We start from the raw sequence: 20,280 nt of genomic DNA on the forward strand, positions 1-20,280 counted from the left end.
TGGTGGACCGAACACCAGGCAGCTAAAACCAGGATATATCATTCTGTCTCTGACAAAGTCTGATGTGTTATATTTAATACATTCAGGATATTAGAACGTTGTCAATAAACCAAACAAAAAAAAAATAATTCAAGTCACTGTCCCATTTTCCTCATATTGACAATATATGACTGTAGCAAATATTGACTTGAACTCCAACTGAGAGATTCAAATAAAATTCCTTTTTGATGGTATTGTTCAGTGTTATTACCTGTTACCAGTGTTATTGTCTGGTTGTGTTTGTTTTCAGACTGCAGCGGTGTGCTGCTCTCAGGCCGACCCAAAGGAGTGGTGGAGTCACTGAACTACCCCGGCGACTACCCACACAACACTGAGTGCAGCTGGACCATCCTGGCCAGCAGCGGAAACACCGTCAACTACACCTTCACCGCCTTCCAGGTGGAGGCCACCTCCACCTGTAGCTTTGACTACATGAAGGTACTCAGATATCACCCGTTCTGTTTGTCATCAGCTGATTAAATGGGTCTTATCATTACAATTCAATTCAATAGTATGTTATTCTGTTTATATTTTATATATAGTATGTTATTCTACGTTTATATTTTATATATAGTATGTTATTCTATATTAATATTTTATATATAGTATGTTATTCTACGTTTATATTTTATATACAGTATGTTATTCTACGTTTATATTTTATATATAGTATGTTATTCTACGTTTATATTTTATATATAGTATGTTATTCTACATTTATATTTTATATATAGTATGTTATTCTACGTTTATATTTTATATATAGTATGTTATTCTATATTTATATTTTACATATAGTATGTTATTCTACGTTTATATTTTATATATAGTATGTTATTCTATATTTATATTTTATATAGTATGTTATTCTATATTTATATTTTATATATAGTAAGTTATTATATATTTATATTCTATATATAGTATGTTATTCTATATTCATATTTTATATATAGTATGTAATTCTATGTTTATATTTTATATATAGTATGTAATTCTATGTTTATATTTTATATATAGTATGTCATTTTATATTTATATTGTATATATAGTATGCTATTCTATATATATATTTCATAAAGTATGTTATTCTATGTTTATATTTTATATATAGTATGTTATTTTCTATATTTATATTTTATACATTGTATGTTATTCTATATCTATATTTGTTATAGTATGTTATTCTATGTTTATATTTCATATATAGTATGTTATTCTATGTTTATATTTTATATAGTATTTTATTCTATTTTTATATTTTATATTTAGTATGTTAGTTTTCTATCTGTCTGTCTTGAATGAATGAGGAATTCTAAACCAATTTTCCAGAGATTTGAGCTCATTGTTTTGAAAATAATAAATCTCATTGGAGAACTGAGCTAAAGCGAAAAAACCTGTAAATCAGTATTACCTAGTCAACTTAAAAATCTTCAATTCTTCAAACTCCAGTTGAAGCGTCTCTTGTTCATGGTGTTGTGGCATTATACCGTCAGGTGTTCCTGTTTGTTCCTGTTGTTGTTGTTGTTGTTGTCACCCCCATATGTTGTGACTGTAATCTACTCTCTTACTGTCCTATAGCTCTTTAACGGGCCTAACACCCAAGCTCCTCTGATCGGTACCTTCTGTGGATACACGCCCCCCCCAGCCGGCACCACCACCGGCTCAGCTCTCACCGTGGTGTTCAGAACGGACCACTCCATATCCATGTCTGGCTTCCAGATGATGTGGTATCAGAATGGTAAGAGTCTACATGAAACCATATAGCTTCACTGCCATCATCAGCTGAAAACTGAACACAGGAAATGACAGGACAACGTATGTTGGATGAACCAGCCTGGCCAACTGATTCCAGCCAAACTTAACATTAGCTAAAGGTAGGATCGTTCTGTCGCTGAAACGCCTTAACCGAGTCAACGTTAGCTAGCTTTGCCAGCTACCTCCATGGATGTATGAAGAGAACCGGATGCAGCGTCGGAGGCGGGGCCCCGTTCATTCCTATCAAAGTTGCTCAGTGGAGCACAAAGCTAAAAATGACTCGACTAGTCAAGTTTACAATTTCCCTGGACCGTCCACATCCATGGGGCCATAGAGCGAGCATACTAGCGTTTCCTTTAACCCCGCCTCCCAGCCCTCCGTCTCGGCTCGGAGTTGATTTACCTAAAAACAAATAATTACTCGCCGAGTTACAGGTGTCCCTTTCCCAATGTACTGTAAGTCTATGGGAAAAAGTATTTTTGGGCCCGATGACATCACATGACGGACACAGAAGTCACTAGGAAAACTGGCTTCCATGCCCGGTGCTCTTCCCGGGGGGCTCGGCCGGCCCACCTCACGTTATACGGAGAAATACACACAGCCCATATTTAGAAATTGTGCGTTTGAAACAAGCTGTTAGGATTTCTCTCCATTTGTGATGTCCCAAATATACCATATATAGATCATTACAAGGTTTTAAACATAAACATTCTAAATGTGCCCCAGTGTATTTCCTGTTGCAGTGTATGTAAATAACATCAGCTGACAGGAAGTGAACATGGACCCAAACTGTTTCCTAGCAACGCAATTCCGTTGAAATGCACTAAATCGGAGCGTTTCAGACAGAGGGTGAATACAGGTATTTTCAGGCAGACAGTATGAGGAAAATAAAGTTTTTTTTGAACATTACAGCATGTAAACATGTTCTAATAGAAACACAAAATACAAGTATGAACCTGAACATCTGCACGATATGGGACTTTAATCTAAGAGGTCAGGTGGTGTAGACAATTGTTTTAAATTACAATGTTTTTTCGGATTCACCTATGGAGGCTACTAGCTCTCTCATTAATGTTTATTCTGTCTCACTGGCGTTAATGCCATGATCAAAATGTTGTTTTCTGTGTGATCATAAAAAAAGGAGGAAAATGCCACTGGGCTGACTCAGAGCTACGCTTCTTGCCATGTGCTTGCACCAAAGCAGAGCCCTCAGAGAGCAAATGGAATCATCCAATAGTCGTCTGTACTCTAACGTCACCATGTCCTTGTTCAGTTGTATGTTCAGATGAACTGAGATGTCAGTTCAGGTGACCTCTGACCTCTGACCCGTTGTGTGTCCCTGCAGGTTGCGGTGGGGAACTCTCTGGTTCCAGTGGCTCCTTCAACAGCCCAGGTTACCCCAACAGGTATCCAGAAAACAGGGAGTGTATCTGGTACATCACCACGTCAGCTGGCAGCAGCATCACCCTCACTATCCAGGAGTTCGACGTGGAGTTCCACCCAGACTGCAGCTACGATGTGCTGGAAGTAAGACCTGGACCTATCTGCCTGCTACAGAACAAGGGCTTAGCTGATAGAGACACTACTCTAGGTGGTATGAACATGCAGTACAGTGAGTCTTCTTCAAGCAGAACTTCATTTGATGAGTTAAGATCATTTGAACACTTAGTCAACTCCTGGTTCAGGTCCGGAAAGAGTTCTGACATTCGCTAAAGTCCAACCGATATACGTTCAAGATAATGAGTATATTTTAGTGAGCCTAACAGCAAATTAAATAATGTAATGAATTGTGTTTTGTTGATTTTAATCAGGAAATCAATGACAGAAGTATTTCACTAAACTAGGCTGTCTGCAGTACGAAGGAGCACATCCTTTTCATATCGGTAAAAGGTAGAAAACCTTCAACACCCACAATGCGCTGGGCTCATTGCAGCCACTGAGTATATGCTTTTTTTTTGGTATTTTTATTAAAGCAACTTTATTTATATCACATAGAGAATAAGTACAGTGATGAACGCAGAGCTGTGGTCTACAATTCAAGCAAGGAAACCAAAATCACTCCCCTTCAGGAAACCGTTTACAATTTATTAGGGATGCTCTATTACCGATACAAGTATCGGTATCGGGTCCAATACTGTGCTCATGTACTCGTGCTCGTACTTGCAAAACTGCTCCGATACAACGGCACCGATACCACTTTACAGCAGCGCGACGTTAACCTCTCTTCACCATCTTTCGGGTCCTCACGCTCCACCTCCCTGACGGTGCGGGCTAGACGCCCGGTGGTGCACCCGATCCCGCTGGGCCGGGATCCCACCTCAGCCGGTGCGCTCCAGCTCTGACTTTCATTGCGCCACGGGGTTTTGCTTGCAACCTCTGACTGGCGCGTGCGTTAGACCCTTTGGTCCGTGTTTCAAGACGGGTCGGGTGGGTTGGCCGACAAGGCCACAGACACCTGGCGCCTTTTACGTGGGCCACGGCACAACGCGGTTGGGGCGCAATGAGGACAGTCCGCCCCCGGTCGACAGTCGCAACAGGAGCAAGGAGCCCCATCACGGTGCGGCGAGGTCCGGGCGGGGAGCGCTGTAAAGCTGCGGCCGCGGGCCACCTTTGCCCCGAGCCTTTCCAAGCCGACCTAGAGCCGGTCGCGGCGCACCGCCTCGTATGCGGGACTCCCCAGCCTGCCGTGTGTCGCTCACACCCTCCAGCTGGCTGTTAACGAGGGTCTTTTGGCACAGAGAAGTACTCGTATCGGTACTCGGTATCGGCGAGTACCCAAATGTAAGTACTTGTACTTGGTCTGAAAAAAAGTGGTATCGGTGCATTCCTACAATTTATCCATGATGCACAATTAAACATCGATTAATAAAGGAAATACTAACAAACTAGTTATTGTTGAACGTAGAGCAAGGGGCTAGAATAAATGATATTCAAATAGGAGTTTCCTGACGAGGTGCTTTTGACCTTTTTTATCCATTTGTTGAATAGAGAGAATTAATTTTTAGTGCATTCCGCTGACTAGACAAAACATGATATTATTTTCATTACTTAAGGTTAATGAAACAGTGAACAGGCCTTTTGACCATCGCCTTTGACCTGTCCTCAGGTGTACGGAGGCCCAGACCTGTTGGCCCCTCAGCTGGCCAAGCTTTGCAGCACCACATCCAGCCCCATGCGTGTCTCCAGCACTGGCAACCTGATCACAGTGCGCTTCAAGTCGGATGCCTACGTCAGCGGTCGAGGTTTCAACGCAAGCTGGGCTGAAGTCCAGGGAGGTGGGTGGACATCGCTGAGTGCAGGCCCATGTGCCACCTCTGTGCCACTGTACCATGGCACCCAATATTACAGAGTGTGTATGGGGGAAAGATTTGTGAATGTAGATTGACATTTAATTTTTTATGATACATACATGAAACACACGTGGAAACCAGCCTGAGAAAACACGGTGCATCAGAGACAAGCTGTAGTTTCCCTCCAGCAACAGCTCTCTGATCAACTGTCCTTGTTCCTGCAGGCTGTGGAGGCCCAGTCACCGCTCCATCAGGGGAGATCCACTCTCCTTTGTATCCCAGCAGCTATCCCGAAAACGTGGATTGCTCCTGGATCATCAGTGTGGACCCAAACCACCGTGTCTTCTTCAACTTCTCCGACATGGACATTGAATATCACAGCGACTGCTCCTGGGACTACGTGGCTGTGAGTGACTGATATGAGGGACTCATGTGGGTTAGTTCCAGCTCGAATCACTGATAGAGGTTGAATACTGTCATCAACATACAGTGGAATTGATGCAGCCTGTCCAGTGAAGCAAGTGACTTACTGTGCTTGCATTACCTGGATAACACCATGAGCCTCCACGATTCCTCTTCTAACAGTAGACTTTATTCCGTCTAGAAGGTAACCCGCAAATTGCGAAAGTCTTGCACATGCGCACTTGATGCAGCACGATGACTGCCGTTTCAAAGTGTTCTCGTCTCGCCGACTTTGAAGCAAATCTGCAGTCGTACCGAGAGAACACCGATATTATATTTTTAGTTCTAAAGAGGGATACGTTGTTTGGAAAAAGTGGTTTGAGCTCTCAGCTAAAGTTAAGGTTGGCTAACTAACATTATCAATCAATCAATCAATCAAACTTTATTTATATAGCAACTTTCAAACAAGTCAAATGCAATTCAAAGTGCTGGACAGACGATTGACAAAAATGTAGAATATTAAAAATGGATTTAGAGACTAATGCACACCAAAACAACCAATGTAAAAGTTCATTGAATAAGTAATAAATCAAATACAAGGAAATAAAAATAACAATACAAATAAATAAATCAAAATTATGAAACTACACAAAATAAGCAGATTGTATTAAAATAATGACATTTTAATAAAATAGAATAGAATAAAAGAGATAATGATCAGCAATAAAATGTTGATTAAACAAAATATAGTAAAATAAACACTATAATGATGACGATAAATAAAATAAGTATAAACAATAAAACCATAAAATTATAAAACACTACATAAAAGCCAGACTAAATAGATGTGTTTTTTAGTTAACGTTTAAAATTATCAATATTTTCAGCTCCTCTCAGTTCCTCTGGAAGATTGTTCCAGCGGCTGGGAGCGTAAAGGCTGAAAGCAGCATCACCAAATGTTTTTGTTCTGCTTTGCGGAACAACTAAAAGAGAAGAACCGGAGGATCTGAGAGGCTTTCCAGGTTCATAAACCAAAAGCATTTCTGCAAGGTAGTCTGGTTCAAGGCTATGTAGTGCATTATAACCTAATAAAAGAATTTTAAAATCAATACGAAAACTAACAGGTAACCAATGTAAAGACTTTAAAATAGTTAGCTAGTTAGTTGGTGGGCAACGTTACAACATGAGAACATCATTATCCTTACTATGAGATAATAAAACAAGAACACAAAAACAGTGAATTATCTGACAGCTTTAGTTATCCTGTCTAGTGAAAACTACGTATCTCCAGGTATCCACGTATAATAGTAAAACACTGACAGTGAATATTTTACTGCTGAATGAGAGCTTTTACTCTTCAGTAAAGATTTCAATACTTCCAGTGGTGCACAGTACGAGGCAGTGCGGTCGCTAGTGGGGACGTTACTGTTGTTTACTTTATACCTTACCTATCTGCTGTAGTGTTGTGTTGTTAGCTACTTCTGGGTCATATTAATATTTCTGATTAATAGCTGATTGGGTGCGATTGGCTGCAATAATACAGATTTCTTAAAGGGACTGTTTGTAAGAATCAGAAATTGCTTGTTAACAGCGACCCCTGTGGCCGTTAAGTCAGCGTCCTGTTGCTCGTGCTCGTGCTTGTGCTCGCTCTACATAGACGTGAACGAGCATCGCTCAACACAGTGAGGCGACACACGTCAGCTAAAAGCACAATATCACTCTATATTTCAGGTGCTTGGCAGTAATGTTAGCTGACCAGACGAAGGTCTCTCCATGAATCAATGCTGATCCTAGTGTTGGCTTTTCCTGCCTCAGCCTCCCGACCGCGTCCGGAGGGAACAGGGGAGACGCCGGAGTTTTGGTCGGAGACGATAACGTTTCTCTCTGCGGAGCCCCATCACTTCACAAGACACGGGAAACCTCTGTTGGTCTGGAGGAGCTGCAGCAGTTATTTCTGCACAAACGTCCACTGTACATTCACTAGATATTCTCACAGCTAAACCAACTCTTCTGCAGTGTGGAGTGAGCGTGCATGCACTTGAGAGTGCCTTCAACCGTGGCCAACACTGTTTAACAGACGGGCTTCACTAGATACAACTTTGCGGTTTTGGTGCTTCCGTGTAGTTTGTGTTGGAGTCTTGTCTGAACAGTGTAGCCACGCGCTAGCACGCATGGGACACCGACCCGCAATGATTTATACGTATAAGAAGTTACAAACAGTCCCTTTAAAAGCAATTCTGTCCACCCAAAATATCCCTACTGTCCACATGTCAACCTACACCATTACCGTACCACAAAAACTGTATTAGTGTTAAAATGACTGCAGGCGTGCCTCTCCATCTCAAAGTCCTGTCCCCCTCCCCACCCCCCGCCTGCATGATGACTAAGCTGTAATCATAGGAACTTAAACAGTTGTCTACCACTGCCTTCAGTGTGTATGTGTGTTTGTGTGTCTGTTAAGGTAGAAACATGCTTTATAGATATAGTCCGTTGACCATTGATTTATGCTGCAGTGCCTGTGCTTAGTATTTAAAGCTCCATAGCTTTACTGAACCTATATGTCTGTCCCTCTGTAGATCCATGATGGACCATCCATGTCTTCTGCTCTGCTTGCCCAAGTGTGCGGCACCGTTCTTCCTCCCTCCGTCACCTCCACCCAGAACACCATCTACGTCCGCTTTAGGTCCGACTCCAGTCGCAGCCACCGCGGCTTCAGCGCTCGCTTCTCTGAGGGTGGGCCTCCTTTAACCTCTCTGTTTCTAGCACCAGAACATGTATGCTATTCCAAATGCAGACTACAACCTATACCCTGACCATGTCATTGTGTTTGTTTGTTTTCAACAGCTTGTGGTTCAACCATCATAAGCGACGATAACGGGGGGGCCATTGCCTCGCCACGGTACCCGGCAGCGTACCCACCCAATCAGAACTGTAGCTGGATCATCAGAGCACAGGAACCATGTGAGTCGTGTTAGTCAAGACTAGAAAACGATATTGTTGTATACGAGGTGTCATGAAACAAAATGTTTTGTTCTTCTAACCCACGAGTCAGCAACCTGCGGCTTCGGAGCCACATGCGGCTCTTTAGCCCCTCTCCAGTGGCTCCCTGTGGATTTTTAAAAATGGAAATGAATAACTGTTTTTTTTGTTTACATTTTCATTTTTATTTATAATTGTTGTCTAATGTCTAAGGTCTACGGTCCGACGGTTCTAGTATTAGGGCCACATTGAGGAAAACAAATAAATCTCAGATTTCAAGAATAAAGTCATTTGACAAGAATAAAGAGAAGTTTAAGAGAAAAGGAAGCCGTAATATTATTACAATAAAGTCAGAATATTATAAAGTAATAATGTTACATGCTATTTTCTTTTTTTCTCGTAAAGTTATGACTTTATTCTCGTAATATTGTAATTTTTTCTCGTAAAGTAATGACTTTATTTTCCTAATTTTACGACTTTTTTTCTCGTAATATTACGACTTTATTCTGGAAATCTCAGATTTTTTTTTCCTCAATGTGGCCCTAATACTCCGTAGTACATTTGCACTTGGCCCTCACTGCATTAGACTTATATACTATATACTTAGACTATAAACTGTGTTACCTTCATCACAATGATCACATGATTTCCGGCTCCAGACAGATTTTCTTTTTCTTTTTTTTCCTCAAATGGCTCTTTTGATAGTAAAGGTTGCTGACCCTTGTTCTCACCTCTCACTTGTGTTTTTTTGTGACCAGTCAACCATGTGACCCTGTCATTCACTGACTTTGAGTTAGAGATGATTAACTCCAACTGCTCCCATGATGCCGTGGAGATCCTGGATGGAGACAACTACCAGGCCCCTTCTATAGGTATTTAGGGGGGGTTGTAAACCTGCACTGTGTGCTGAGCTACATTATTTTCACCATGTCAACAATAATCAGGTGTGTTAAAAATGTGTGTCGCCTTAAATTCAAAATGTCCTATTTTGTCAGGGCGCTACTGTGGCTTTGAAATCCCTCACCCAGTGACATCCTTCAGTAACTCCTTGGTGGTCAACTTCGTCACGGACAGCTCCGTCTCCAGAAAAGGGTTCAGAGCCACCTACACGGCATCCACCTCCAGTAAGACACACCAGTACTGCTCACAGTTGCACCTAAAACACATTAATTCAACATCATTCTGGTTTCATGCATGCATTTCTGATCCTGACGGGACCTCCAGAAAAAACTCATTCTTGTCACCTCTTCTGCTGCTGCTCAGGTTGTGGAGGAGACCTGGTGATGGAGAGCGGTGCGTTTAACAGTCCCAACTATCCGGATGCTTATCCACCCAATGTGGAGTGTGTGTGGACCATCAGAAGCTCACCAGGGAACCGTCTCCAGCTCTCATTCATGTTAGTCCATCTGAGCGATAGTGATTGTGAAGTTATAATCTAAACTCATGGTTTCAACAGTATCCCACCACCTTCTTCAGCAGATAATATGACCGAAGTTCTGTACTTCTGGTCGTGACAAGTGATCATGAAACCACTGGGTTAGGCTGAGGAAAAGATTGTGGTTTGGGTTCAAATAAGTCTGTTTGTTCCGTAGCCTAACTTATGAACATGACATGAACGTTACCTGTTTGGGCACTTTAGAGTTAAAGTCATAGTTTATAGTTTCATACGACCTATAATATTTCTATGGCTGATGTTTGGTATTCAGAGAAGACTTAGTCAGTATCAGTAACAGTCTTCTTGTGTTTGGTTCAGTGTCTTTCACCTGCAGGGAGACTATGGCTGTAATAACGACTACCTGGAAATCAGAGAGGGGAACTCCACCGGAGTTCTGGTCGGTCGCTTCTGTGGAAACTCGCTGCCCTCCAACTACACCTCCGTGACCGGTCACATCCTGTGGGTTAAGTTCGTCTCAGACGCGCAGATCAGTGGAGCCGGATTCAGAGCCACCTTCGCACACTGTGAGTGTCAATATTTGGATATCAAAATATTACACACCGCCGGTGGTCAGAAAGAATGAAATAGCACTGACCACCGGACCATGCCACTAACGAAGGCTCTAGTGCATCTTCTTTCTCTCTTTGTCGTTAGTCCTAGAAAAATCTTACTGAGTTCTGTTCAGTCTGACTGAGAAATCTAACTCTGACTTCATAACTGTTTCTCAGTGTATGGTAACGATGTGGTGGGGGAGTCTGGTCAGATCGCATCCCCACTGTATCCCAGAACGTATCCCTACAACGCCCACTACCGCTGGACCATAACTGTGGACGGAGACAGCTACGTTCAGATCCGCTTTTTGGACATGGACATAGAGGACCTGCTTGACTGCGGCTACGACCACCTCAAAGTAAGGTCGTGTGTGCTGTGAAATCACATTTGTATCCTTGATTTGACCTATTACAACTAAGTATGTGTTGAAATGCATTGTGTTGTTTTAACATAGTGCTTCGTTGCTATTGAGTCATGTTGATCCATCGGGTGCTTTAAAATGGATCCCGGTGCATCTGATCATTGATTGCACATCTCGGTGCCAACCAAAGGTGTTTCAGTTGCTGAGATATGCAACATTTAAATAATGAAACATCAGTCTGTAGTCAGCTCCACTCAATTAAAGGTCCCATATCGTGCTCATTTTCAGGTTCATACTTGTATTTTGTGTTTCTACTAACACATGTTTACATGCTGTAACGTTAAAATTTTTTTTATTTTCCTCATACTGTCGGCCTGAATATACCTGTATTTACCCTCTGTCTGAAAACGCTCCGTTTTAGCGCATTTCGACGGAATTGCGACGGAATTTCAACAGGATTGCGTTGCTAGGCAAAAGCTTGGGTCCATGTGTACTTCCTGTCAGCTGATGACATTCACATACACTGCAACCAGGAATAAACTGGGACACATTTAGAATGTTTACGTTTAAAACTGCATAAAGGGTCTAAAATATTGTATATTTGTGACATCACAAATGGACAGAAATACTGACAGCTTGTTTCAAATGCAGAGTTTCTGAATACGGGCTGTGTGTGTTTCCCTGTGAACTGGCCGTTTTGATACTTTCACAGTATTTATATAGGACTGAAGCCTGCTACGGTCTCCCCCGCGTCCTCCGACCGCGGCCAACACTGTTTAACAGACGGGCTTCACTAGATAAAACTTTTTGGTTTTGGTGCTTCCATGTAGTTTGTGTTGGAGTCTGAGTCTGAACAGCGTAGCCACACGCGAGCGCTCATGGTAGTTAGTTACAAACAGTCCTTCTACAAACTCAGCAATGTGTTGGTTGTCAAACTCACTGTGACAGTCGTTAGTGTACAGGCTATATGAGAGGAGAAAGAACACAGTGATATGATACCACCTCGTCCATTTTGCCCTTCAGATATTTGACGGCCCCAGTGTTCATTACTACCCCATCGGGACATTCTGTGGTCTGGCCCTGCCCCCTCCCCTGAGAAGTTCAGGAAGCACCGTCACCCTACAGTTCATTTCGGATTCAGTGGTGGGAGGACGAGGTTTCCTCGTGGAATGGACCGCTGTGCAGGACTCTGGACCACCACCCACCATCGCACCAGGTCAGTGATAATACAGACAATCTGGTATCTTTTCTTATGTGAAATTTCATTTAAATTTTCTACCTCTGAGCCACAGCCGCCCCCCCCAATAACACAAACAAAGTAACCGATCCAGGAAGCAGTAGACCAGCAACTCCAGTGTTCTGCGAGGACAAATTTCTTCCCGCCTGCCTATAGGCTTGGGAGATGCACTCACAAAGTTTCTTAGAAAGGGCTTTACTGGCCACACCATCACCGAAGCACAAGAACAGCTGTTCGGTGCGCCTGAGGGGGGGCCGTGCATTAACACTTTGACGACAATAATATCAGACTGCGGGTCCTATCATCACAGCGGAGCGTCACGTTGCAGCATCAGAAGTGATTCCACCACTGCTGACGTTGAATCTTGAGAATCGACCGGCAGGCCAGACAGGCCGGAGGTTGCAGAACACCCTGTTCTGCGTGGTCCGCACAGAGGCACTGCAAACAGGCGTGGAGAAGACCCACTCCAGCGATGAGGCCGGGGCACTACGGATACTGGCGAGGTTTTTGATGCGGCGACTCCATTCGTGGAGATGAGCATTCAGCGGGCAAATCGCTGAAGAGGAAAGGGCTAACAGCGAGGGACGCTGCCTTATATACTGTGGGCACGTATTCGGTTAGGCATGTCATGATTGGCCGGCTACATTAATGCAAAATTCAGTGGGCGGATGCGTGCCTGGAGGAGAGTATTACCCATAGAGTCCAGTCGAAGGCGGAGCCTGTGCGAGATAGAACCAATTCACTATGAACCAAAGGGACAGTCCGTTACTCAACTGTGTCTTTATGACTTATTTTCTATTAACATCTGGATGGATGTTCTACAAGTATGATTGCATGGTCATACTTTTTCAGTGGAGCATGTGCACCATCCAAATGTGTTGTTTTTTCTGTGTGTGTGTTTGTGTGTCAGGTGCATGTGGAGGAGTGCTAATGACAGGAGAGACTCCCGGCTTCCTCTTTTCTCCTGGCTGGCCTGAAAACTACGCTCCTAACCAGGAGTGTACCTGGTTGATCCGTTCTCCAGACTCAACCGTAGAGTTAAACCTGTTGTACCTGGACATTGAGGACTACCCCAACTGCTACTTTGACAGCCTTGTCATCAGAGACGGTAAGCCACGACACCCCACAGGATAAGACAGTGATAAGACACTGTAGGTAGCAGTTTATCTGGTATTAACAGAGCAGCTCCACTGATTTTTACACATCAAAATCAGCCTGTGAACACTAATTCTTTCTGTGGCTCTGAAGGAGCTTTTAAAGGCCTGAGAAGATAATACGCGGAAGTTGTAATTCCACCGTTTAGCCACGATGTAAAACTTGCTTCAAAGCCTGGCGCTCTTCCTGGGGGCTTGGTAAGCACACACACAGACAACGCTAGGCAACGTTTGGTTGCTGACAATCTCATCCCCAAGCCTTTGATCATAAAACCCATCACCATGAAAGACCAAACCTGAATACAAGATGTTAAGTTTTGCAAACTTTATTGATTTTCATTATGTAAAGCTTGTGTTTAAATGTTTGAACGAACTTGCTCCTCTGCCTTTCTGAAAATACATCATGAGACTACAGAGCTGTAGCAGATCCACCAGAGCAGCTTCAAGTGGCAATTGTAAAGTTCAATTCTGCAGAACATCTTTTGACCAGACAGCTTTTTCTGTGAAAGGAGTGAAGTCTTGGAACTCGCTATCTGATCACTTAGAATCTGCTGCAAACTTTACCACCTTTAAGAGAGAAACCATATCCTGTTTAATTCAGCGACAAACCTGTACTCATGTTTAGTTTTTCATGTAATGTTTTTTAAATGTGTGCTTTATTGTATCTATTTATTTTTCCTGTACCCATTCCTGTTTCAATCTCTTATTTTCACAAAAAGCCCTTCTAGGGACAGGTGTTGCAAATTAGCATCTGCTATAAGCACTATGATACTGGCATCAGATAGCTGTTTTTAAGTTGTCTATGTACATTGTATTGGACCCTATTAAATAAACCATGAATGAAGAGTCGCCAGTATATTTTAGGTCTGTTTGCTCCTCGGCTCATCGTCTGATTCCCTTCTGCATGTGTGTGTGTGTGTGTTCTCAGGTGGGAGCAGTCTATCCCCCGTGCTGGCCAATGTGTGCGGTCGGAACCTTCCAGCTTCTCTCCACTCAACGGGAGACTCCATGTTCATCCACTTCTCCTCAGACAGCAGCGTCAGCGGCCGAGGCTTTAACGCCTCCTACTCTAGAGGTCATACACCAGAAGCAAATGATTAAACTTCAGATATTTGTTACTCCCGCGACCCCGCATAGGATAAGCGCTTACAGATGATGGATGGATGGATGGATAGATATATTTGTTACTCAGTATTCTGAACAAACAACTCCAGACAGACTGTATTTATAAATCTCAACTTGTCCGTTAGAAGTGTCATCCATACTTATCTTTCAGCCCTGTTTGTGCACATGCAAACAGTTACAGTATAAATGAGACTCGAGTTAAACTCGAGTCACAGCTTTGATGACTTTAGACTTGACTTGACAACTTCAAAAAAGGAACTCAACTTAGACTGTAACACCAACGACTGGCGACTTCACTTAGACTTGAGCCTTTTGACTTGAAAATAGTTGAAACCCTCCCAAAAACCAGAAGATTAAGAAGTATGTTATTTAAAAAGTGGCCACGAATCAATTTATTTCCCTTCATTTCCTGGCTGAACTAATGTTAACGCTGTTCATTCCCAGCAAGTCGATATTTAATTCCCCGGATCCACTTTGTTTGATCAATCCGACAGCATCCAATCGAGTTGAAGGAAGAGAACCGTGGAGAACTTACGTTACGTTACTGAGAGCCAGTTGGAATAAAAATGATACCAAAGATAATTTGGTTCGCGTACAAAAACTTTGCAGTAGTCAACAAAAATAATGAATTACGGTATGAAAAACATGTGGGTCGAAAATTACAGACTGAGACACAACTGGCATTACATTTGATGAAGAGCACATAATGACTCCTTTAGGACTCGAAAACTTGAAGTTTAGGACTTGGGACTTGAGAGCAGACTGGAGACTTACTTGTGACTTGCAAAAAAATGACTCGGTCCCACTTCTGGTAAATAGGGAGTGATTACAGCTTCACTCTCATTTAACTGGAGAAAGTTGTTGGTCAGTTGTCTGCCACTTCTCTCCAAGAATACTAACTGTAATACTTGTCTTTCCAGGTTGTGGTGGCCTCCTGCATGCAGACAGAGGCGTGCTGAGCAGTCCCCGCTACCCCCAGAACTACCTGCCGGGTCTGGACTGTAGCTGGCATGTGATGGTGACACCTGGCTTCAGGGTGTCTGTCGCCTTCCAGAGCCCCTTCCAGATTCAAGGCTATGGAACTGGATGCAGCACAGGAGACTACCTGGAGGTAAAAAACATATAGATAGCAAAAGCTGTATATTATATAATAGTTCAAAACCAGATCCACCTGTAGATTTTCAGTTGGTTCCAGGTTGTCCAGTTGTTGGTACTATGAACACATAATTGGATCCACTGTGTCTCCATAGCTCAGGAATGGTCCAGATGGTTCATCTCCACTACTGGGGGGACGTCTCTGTGGTACAAGTGTTCCACCCCTCCTCCAGACTACCGACAACCACCTCTTTATTCACTTTGCATCTGATGCCAACAATGAGGGCGGTGGCTTCAAGCTGACCTTTGAAGCCCACAGTCAGGGTATAATCACCACTCTTTTCTTCTGTCTTCTCCGGTCGCTGCTCCTACAGAAGGGTCATAGAATGACTTTATCAGGAATTACAAACAGTGTTAATGTTGAAATTGTTGATAGTTACAGTTCAGGGTGTTGAATGGAACAGCCCAGATATTGACGGTGTGATAGGCTGAGACTGAGGCTGTGGCTCAGTCTTAGCCCGAACCCTAACCCTTCGATCCCTAGATCCTCCTCTCCTTGAGGTTCAGATTTAGAAAATCCCTGACCTAGAGCTAGTTCATAGGGGGGGCTCAATCAAAAGATGGACTTTTCCTCTTTCATTGAATTTCATTTAATTTCATTCCACACATTGTCGTTCTGCTATAGGGGAATAAACGCTCTGGCTTGTTTGTATTTCTTTAAACCAATCACAATCTCTTGGGCGGCTCTTAACCCCAGGATGCAGCGACGGTTACTTGTAAAATAGATAGATAGTGGAAGGGCAGGAGAATGGTGCATGAGATAGGTGGCCAATGGCAGGTTGATACCCACAGTACATCCGGTGAGTCTGACTGCGTCTAAAGTTACAAGGTTCAATTTACATCATAAGCTTGTTTCTATACCAGGGATACTACTTTAAAAACCCTTCAGTTTAACTAACACACTTGGATTTATGTATTTGCTATCAAGGATCTGGAGGGTCTGGACATGCACTAAGTTAACGCTGGCCTATTGCAAACTGGTCCGATACGGTGTTATTCTTTCTCTCCTTCTTCAGCGTGCGGAGGCTTCATTGAGCTGAATGATAACGATCCTCCAGGCTACATCACTTCACCCAACTATCCTCAGAACTACCCCCAGAACATCGACTGTATCTGGGTCATAACCGTGCCCAATGGAGAGGCTGTTCAAATAGATTTTGAGGATGATTTCTACATCGAGACCACAGCCAGGTAGAGCTGCTGCTTTCTCTTCAGGATGTCGTTTGGTTATTTTGACATTTCTTTAGTGTATTCAGTATTTGGAAACGGAACTGCCTCTTTCATCTGCTGTGCTTTTCTTTTCTAAAGTTTCATATCATTGAGTTGAGATGCGGTGAAATCAACTCCTCAACCTCTAAAATAAAATGATCATCATTTTGATATCAGCGCAAAAATATGTTCTCACAAATAACCTTTACTTAATTCATGTGACAACTTGACAACTCTCTGGCTCGTGGGGTCATGAGAGTTGGGAAACCTAAAATAGGCCGGACATTGTTGGAGGAACCAGAACCTTAAACCTCAACTGTCATCAGGGACATCTTTAAGGCGCTACTCTCCTACCAACATTAGCTTTGGCACTAAATTAGCTCCATACATCTTTTATTGAGAAAATGATGATCATTTTTATTTGAAGATTTGTTCACATTCTGTGTTCTTCTAGCATGCTCTGGTGGTGATGACCTTCACTAGACATGTTTTCAGGTATCCATTCATGTATTTCTCAGCTGTGCGTATGACTACCTGGAGCTGCGTGACGGCTCAGCTTCCGACGCCGGCTTAATTTCCCGCCTCTGTGGCAACACCCGACCGCCTACCCAACATTCGACAGGTTCCTCCATGCTGCTCAGGTTTCGTACTGACACCAGCGTCACGCACAGAGGCTTCAAGGCAAAGTACTCCATAGGTAGGCAAGTCCAGGGCTTGGGTTTGGATATGGATCCAGTATCTAATTATGACATAGTTGGCTCAGACCTAACAGGCACAAATCAGGAATGTTTCTGTTTGTGGTACAGTGGTGTCAAAAAGAGAGGAAACGTCTTTAATCCTACATACTGTAGGAGGTTTGACTACAGGTTGGAGGTTGTACTGTCCTCTCTTAAAAAAGAGGGAAACTGATCGGATGCAGTGAAAGTGACTTTTGGTGATCAGGATTTTTAAAACTTGTTCTAACACTAACACTAATGGCACTACCTCCAACCCCCTCACAGCAACATGTGGAGGTACCTACATAGGTCAGAGCGGTACCATCCGCAGCCCTGGCTTCCCAGGATCCAACTACCCTGACAGCTCCAGCTGTGAGTGGTACCTGGAGGGGCCCACGGGGCACTACCTCACCCTCAGCTACGGAGACTTCAGCCTGCAGACCTCTTCAGGATGCTCTGCTGACTATGTGGAAATCAGAGAGTACAATGCCTCAGGTGAGAATACAGCTACTCTTTTCATGACCTCAGAGCCACCGCCAGAGTGCACAATTCATGAATAAACCAACATGATTGGATAGGAACTGAGTTTTTACAGTTGCTTCTCAAAGACACCACCTGTGTGTGTCATTAAAATGCTAAAGTCAGTGTAATCGGTGCATTGAAAGCCCAAACACTACAAATGGAGTGAGTCATTGAGGTTCACTCCCCATTCACCCTAAAGTCTCAGACACACCAGGAACGTCAGGAGCGCGTGGCGGCTGCGTTACCTGTTGTTTTTTATTTCGGCGTCCGTGTTAACAGGTTAGAGCAGCCACACTGTCGGCGTGAGACGCGCAAGTCACGCACGTCAGCGCATCTCAGCTGCGTCTCTTCTAGAGAATAGAGGGCTCGCCTATTTTTGACGCATGCCGTGTATTTCACAGCAACAGACAGTGAAGGTGATCTATTGACAGTATATTGACATCATACCAGCAAGATTACTACAGTTTCGGTGTCTATCTGTAGAATATGTTACGGACATGAAAAAAAAGTATAGACTTATTTTTAAATCAACACTTCCTGCTTTAATTTCAAAATAAAAGCCCTCAAGCATTTTTTTCTGTGGAAAGAATTCCTTCATTTGTTAACACGAGGCTTTTATTCTGAAATATGTGCCAGACAGTGTTGTAGAACATGCAGTGACTTGGAGAGCTCCATGAATGAATAAAGTACAGAGTTTTAACTGTTGATTATTACTATTATTTAAAAATGACCACACATTTCTTACCCTTTCTCTGTCTAAAATAAATATAAATTATATTTATAATGAAATGAAATGGCCATTAAAAGGCAAACTCTATGTAGAAAGAAAGGGCTGACAGCAGCAGCTGCAGCAGCAGAAACGCAGCTGGTGTGAACACCCGACGCATGAATAACGCAGCCACCACGCCACGCAGCCGCCACACACTCTCGACGATCCCTGTGTGTAACGGGCGTAACGCGTCTACCAGTGAGTTTTAAGTAGCACTCACATCAGAGTGTGCATTTATTTCCCAGCATATGTTTATATTTCTTCATGAGAATGAAATGAAACAGACAGAAATAGAGGGAGAAAGGACTGCAGAGGTACGTCATAGACCCTCTATCACATACATGCCCTGTGTTGTATTGTGTGTGTGTGTGTGTGTGTGTGTGTGTGTGTGTGTGTGTGTGTGTGTAGGGCGCCTACTGGGCAAACACTGCGGCAGTAGCCTTCCGGCTTCCATGGACACATCTGACAGTTTTGCCTACGTGAAGTTTGTGAGCGACACCAGCGTAAATGCACCCGGCTTCAGTCTGATGTTTGAAGCCAGCGTTGAAGGTACAAACATTTAACGGCCCAATATTTGCTGTCTCAAAGTTGAGTGTATTTTTTTACTTTACGCTCACAGAGATAAATCAATTATTCATTTGTCATGTTGAATGGTTCTCTTTTGTTTTACATTTCCTCTCCTCCTACGGCAGTCTGTGGAGGAGAGCTGAACGCTCCCTCAGGAACCATCTCCTCCCCCAATTACCCCAACCTGTACCCACACAGCCGGGTGTGTCGCTGGGAGCTGGTGGTGTCACCAAACCGCCGGGTCACGCTCACCATCAATGACCTGCAGCTGGAGGATTCTGGTGTTTCCTGTACATTTGACTACGTTGATGTGAGTCCTTTTCTACCAATATGTCCTCATCTTTCTTCACTGTCCTCATTTACATTCTCATATTAAACAATGATGTAGTTGGTCACCACGGGAATTCATAATTAATGTTTTCATGCTTGTCACCCAGCAAATTAATTACATTACTGATGAGTCAGTTCCAATAACTGTTAAACCCTCTTTGTGTCGGCCCACACTCACAACGCTCATACCGACATTTACAGCAGAACTCCAGAGGAAGACCCGATACCTCCGTGTCTCTGTGATAACCTCTGTGTCTTCTCTAGGTACTGAACGGCTTGGCGGCCGACGCCCCTCGCCTGCAGAGATTCTGTGGTACGGTACCAGCCGGCACACAGGTGCGCTCCTCCGGCAACACCATGACCGTTGTGTTCCGCACCGACGCCTCAGTGTCCAACGGTGGCTTCATGGCTTCCTACTCCTCTGAGGAGCCTGCAGGTTAGATAATACTCCAAACCTGGACTACTACCTCCAGTATGATATATTTATGATAATCTAAAAAAACTCCTTTCATACTTCGCCATGTGGTCAGTGCTTAAAGATATGTGTGATATAATATAATATATTTATATAATATAAATAAGTATAGTGTAGTATATAATAGTAATAGTTAAAGAGCAGTAGTTAAAGAGTAGTAGTTAAAGAGTAATAGACTCTGAGTTCTGAGGTACACTTAATGCAA

General features: G+C 43.2%; 1 protein-coding gene across 1 annotated transcript in view; it reads left to right on the forward strand.

The window, feature by feature from the left end:
• cubn (cubilin (intrinsic factor-cobalamin receptor)) overlaps window positions 1-20,280 on the forward strand; it is a 65,330-nt gene that overhangs the window by 25,553 nt on the left and 19,497 nt on the right. The window contains exons 27-49 of the mRNA XM_037756457.1: window positions 290-477; window positions 1,621-1,780; window positions 3,143-3,324; window positions 4,904-5,072; window positions 5,312-5,493; window positions 8,066-8,222; window positions 8,334-8,450; window positions 9,227-9,340; window positions 9,464-9,592; window positions 9,732-9,864; window positions 10,222-10,427; window positions 10,632-10,813; window positions 11,840-12,032; window positions 12,964-13,161; window positions 14,136-14,282; window positions 15,253-15,443; window positions 15,583-15,751; window positions 16,504-16,678; window positions 17,215-17,393; window positions 17,698-17,907; window positions 19,112-19,252; window positions 19,396-19,580; window positions 19,865-20,036. Coding sequence (XP_037612385.1) covers window positions 290-477; window positions 1,621-1,780; window positions 3,143-3,324; window positions 4,904-5,072; window positions 5,312-5,493; window positions 8,066-8,222; window positions 8,334-8,450; window positions 9,227-9,340; window positions 9,464-9,592; window positions 9,732-9,864; window positions 10,222-10,427; window positions 10,632-10,813; window positions 11,840-12,032; window positions 12,964-13,161; window positions 14,136-14,282; window positions 15,253-15,443; window positions 15,583-15,751; window positions 16,504-16,678; window positions 17,215-17,393; window positions 17,698-17,907; window positions 19,112-19,252; window positions 19,396-19,580; window positions 19,865-20,036 — 3,879 coding nt within the window. The remainder of the gene's footprint in view (window positions 1-289; window positions 478-1,620; window positions 1,781-3,142; window positions 3,325-4,903; window positions 5,073-5,311; window positions 5,494-8,065; window positions 8,223-8,333; window positions 8,451-9,226; window positions 9,341-9,463; window positions 9,593-9,731; window positions 9,865-10,221; window positions 10,428-10,631; window positions 10,814-11,839; window positions 12,033-12,963; window positions 13,162-14,135; window positions 14,283-15,252; window positions 15,444-15,582; window positions 15,752-16,503; window positions 16,679-17,214; window positions 17,394-17,697; window positions 17,908-19,111; window positions 19,253-19,395; window positions 19,581-19,864; window positions 20,037-20,280) is intronic.

This window comes from Sebastes umbrosus, chromosome 21 (genome assembly GCF_015220745.1).
Source record: "Sebastes umbrosus isolate fSebUmb1 chromosome 21, fSebUmb1.pri, whole genome shotgun sequence".
In the NCBI taxonomy this organism is placed as follows: domain Eukaryota; kingdom Metazoa; phylum Chordata; class Actinopteri; order Perciformes; family Sebastidae; genus Sebastes; species Sebastes umbrosus.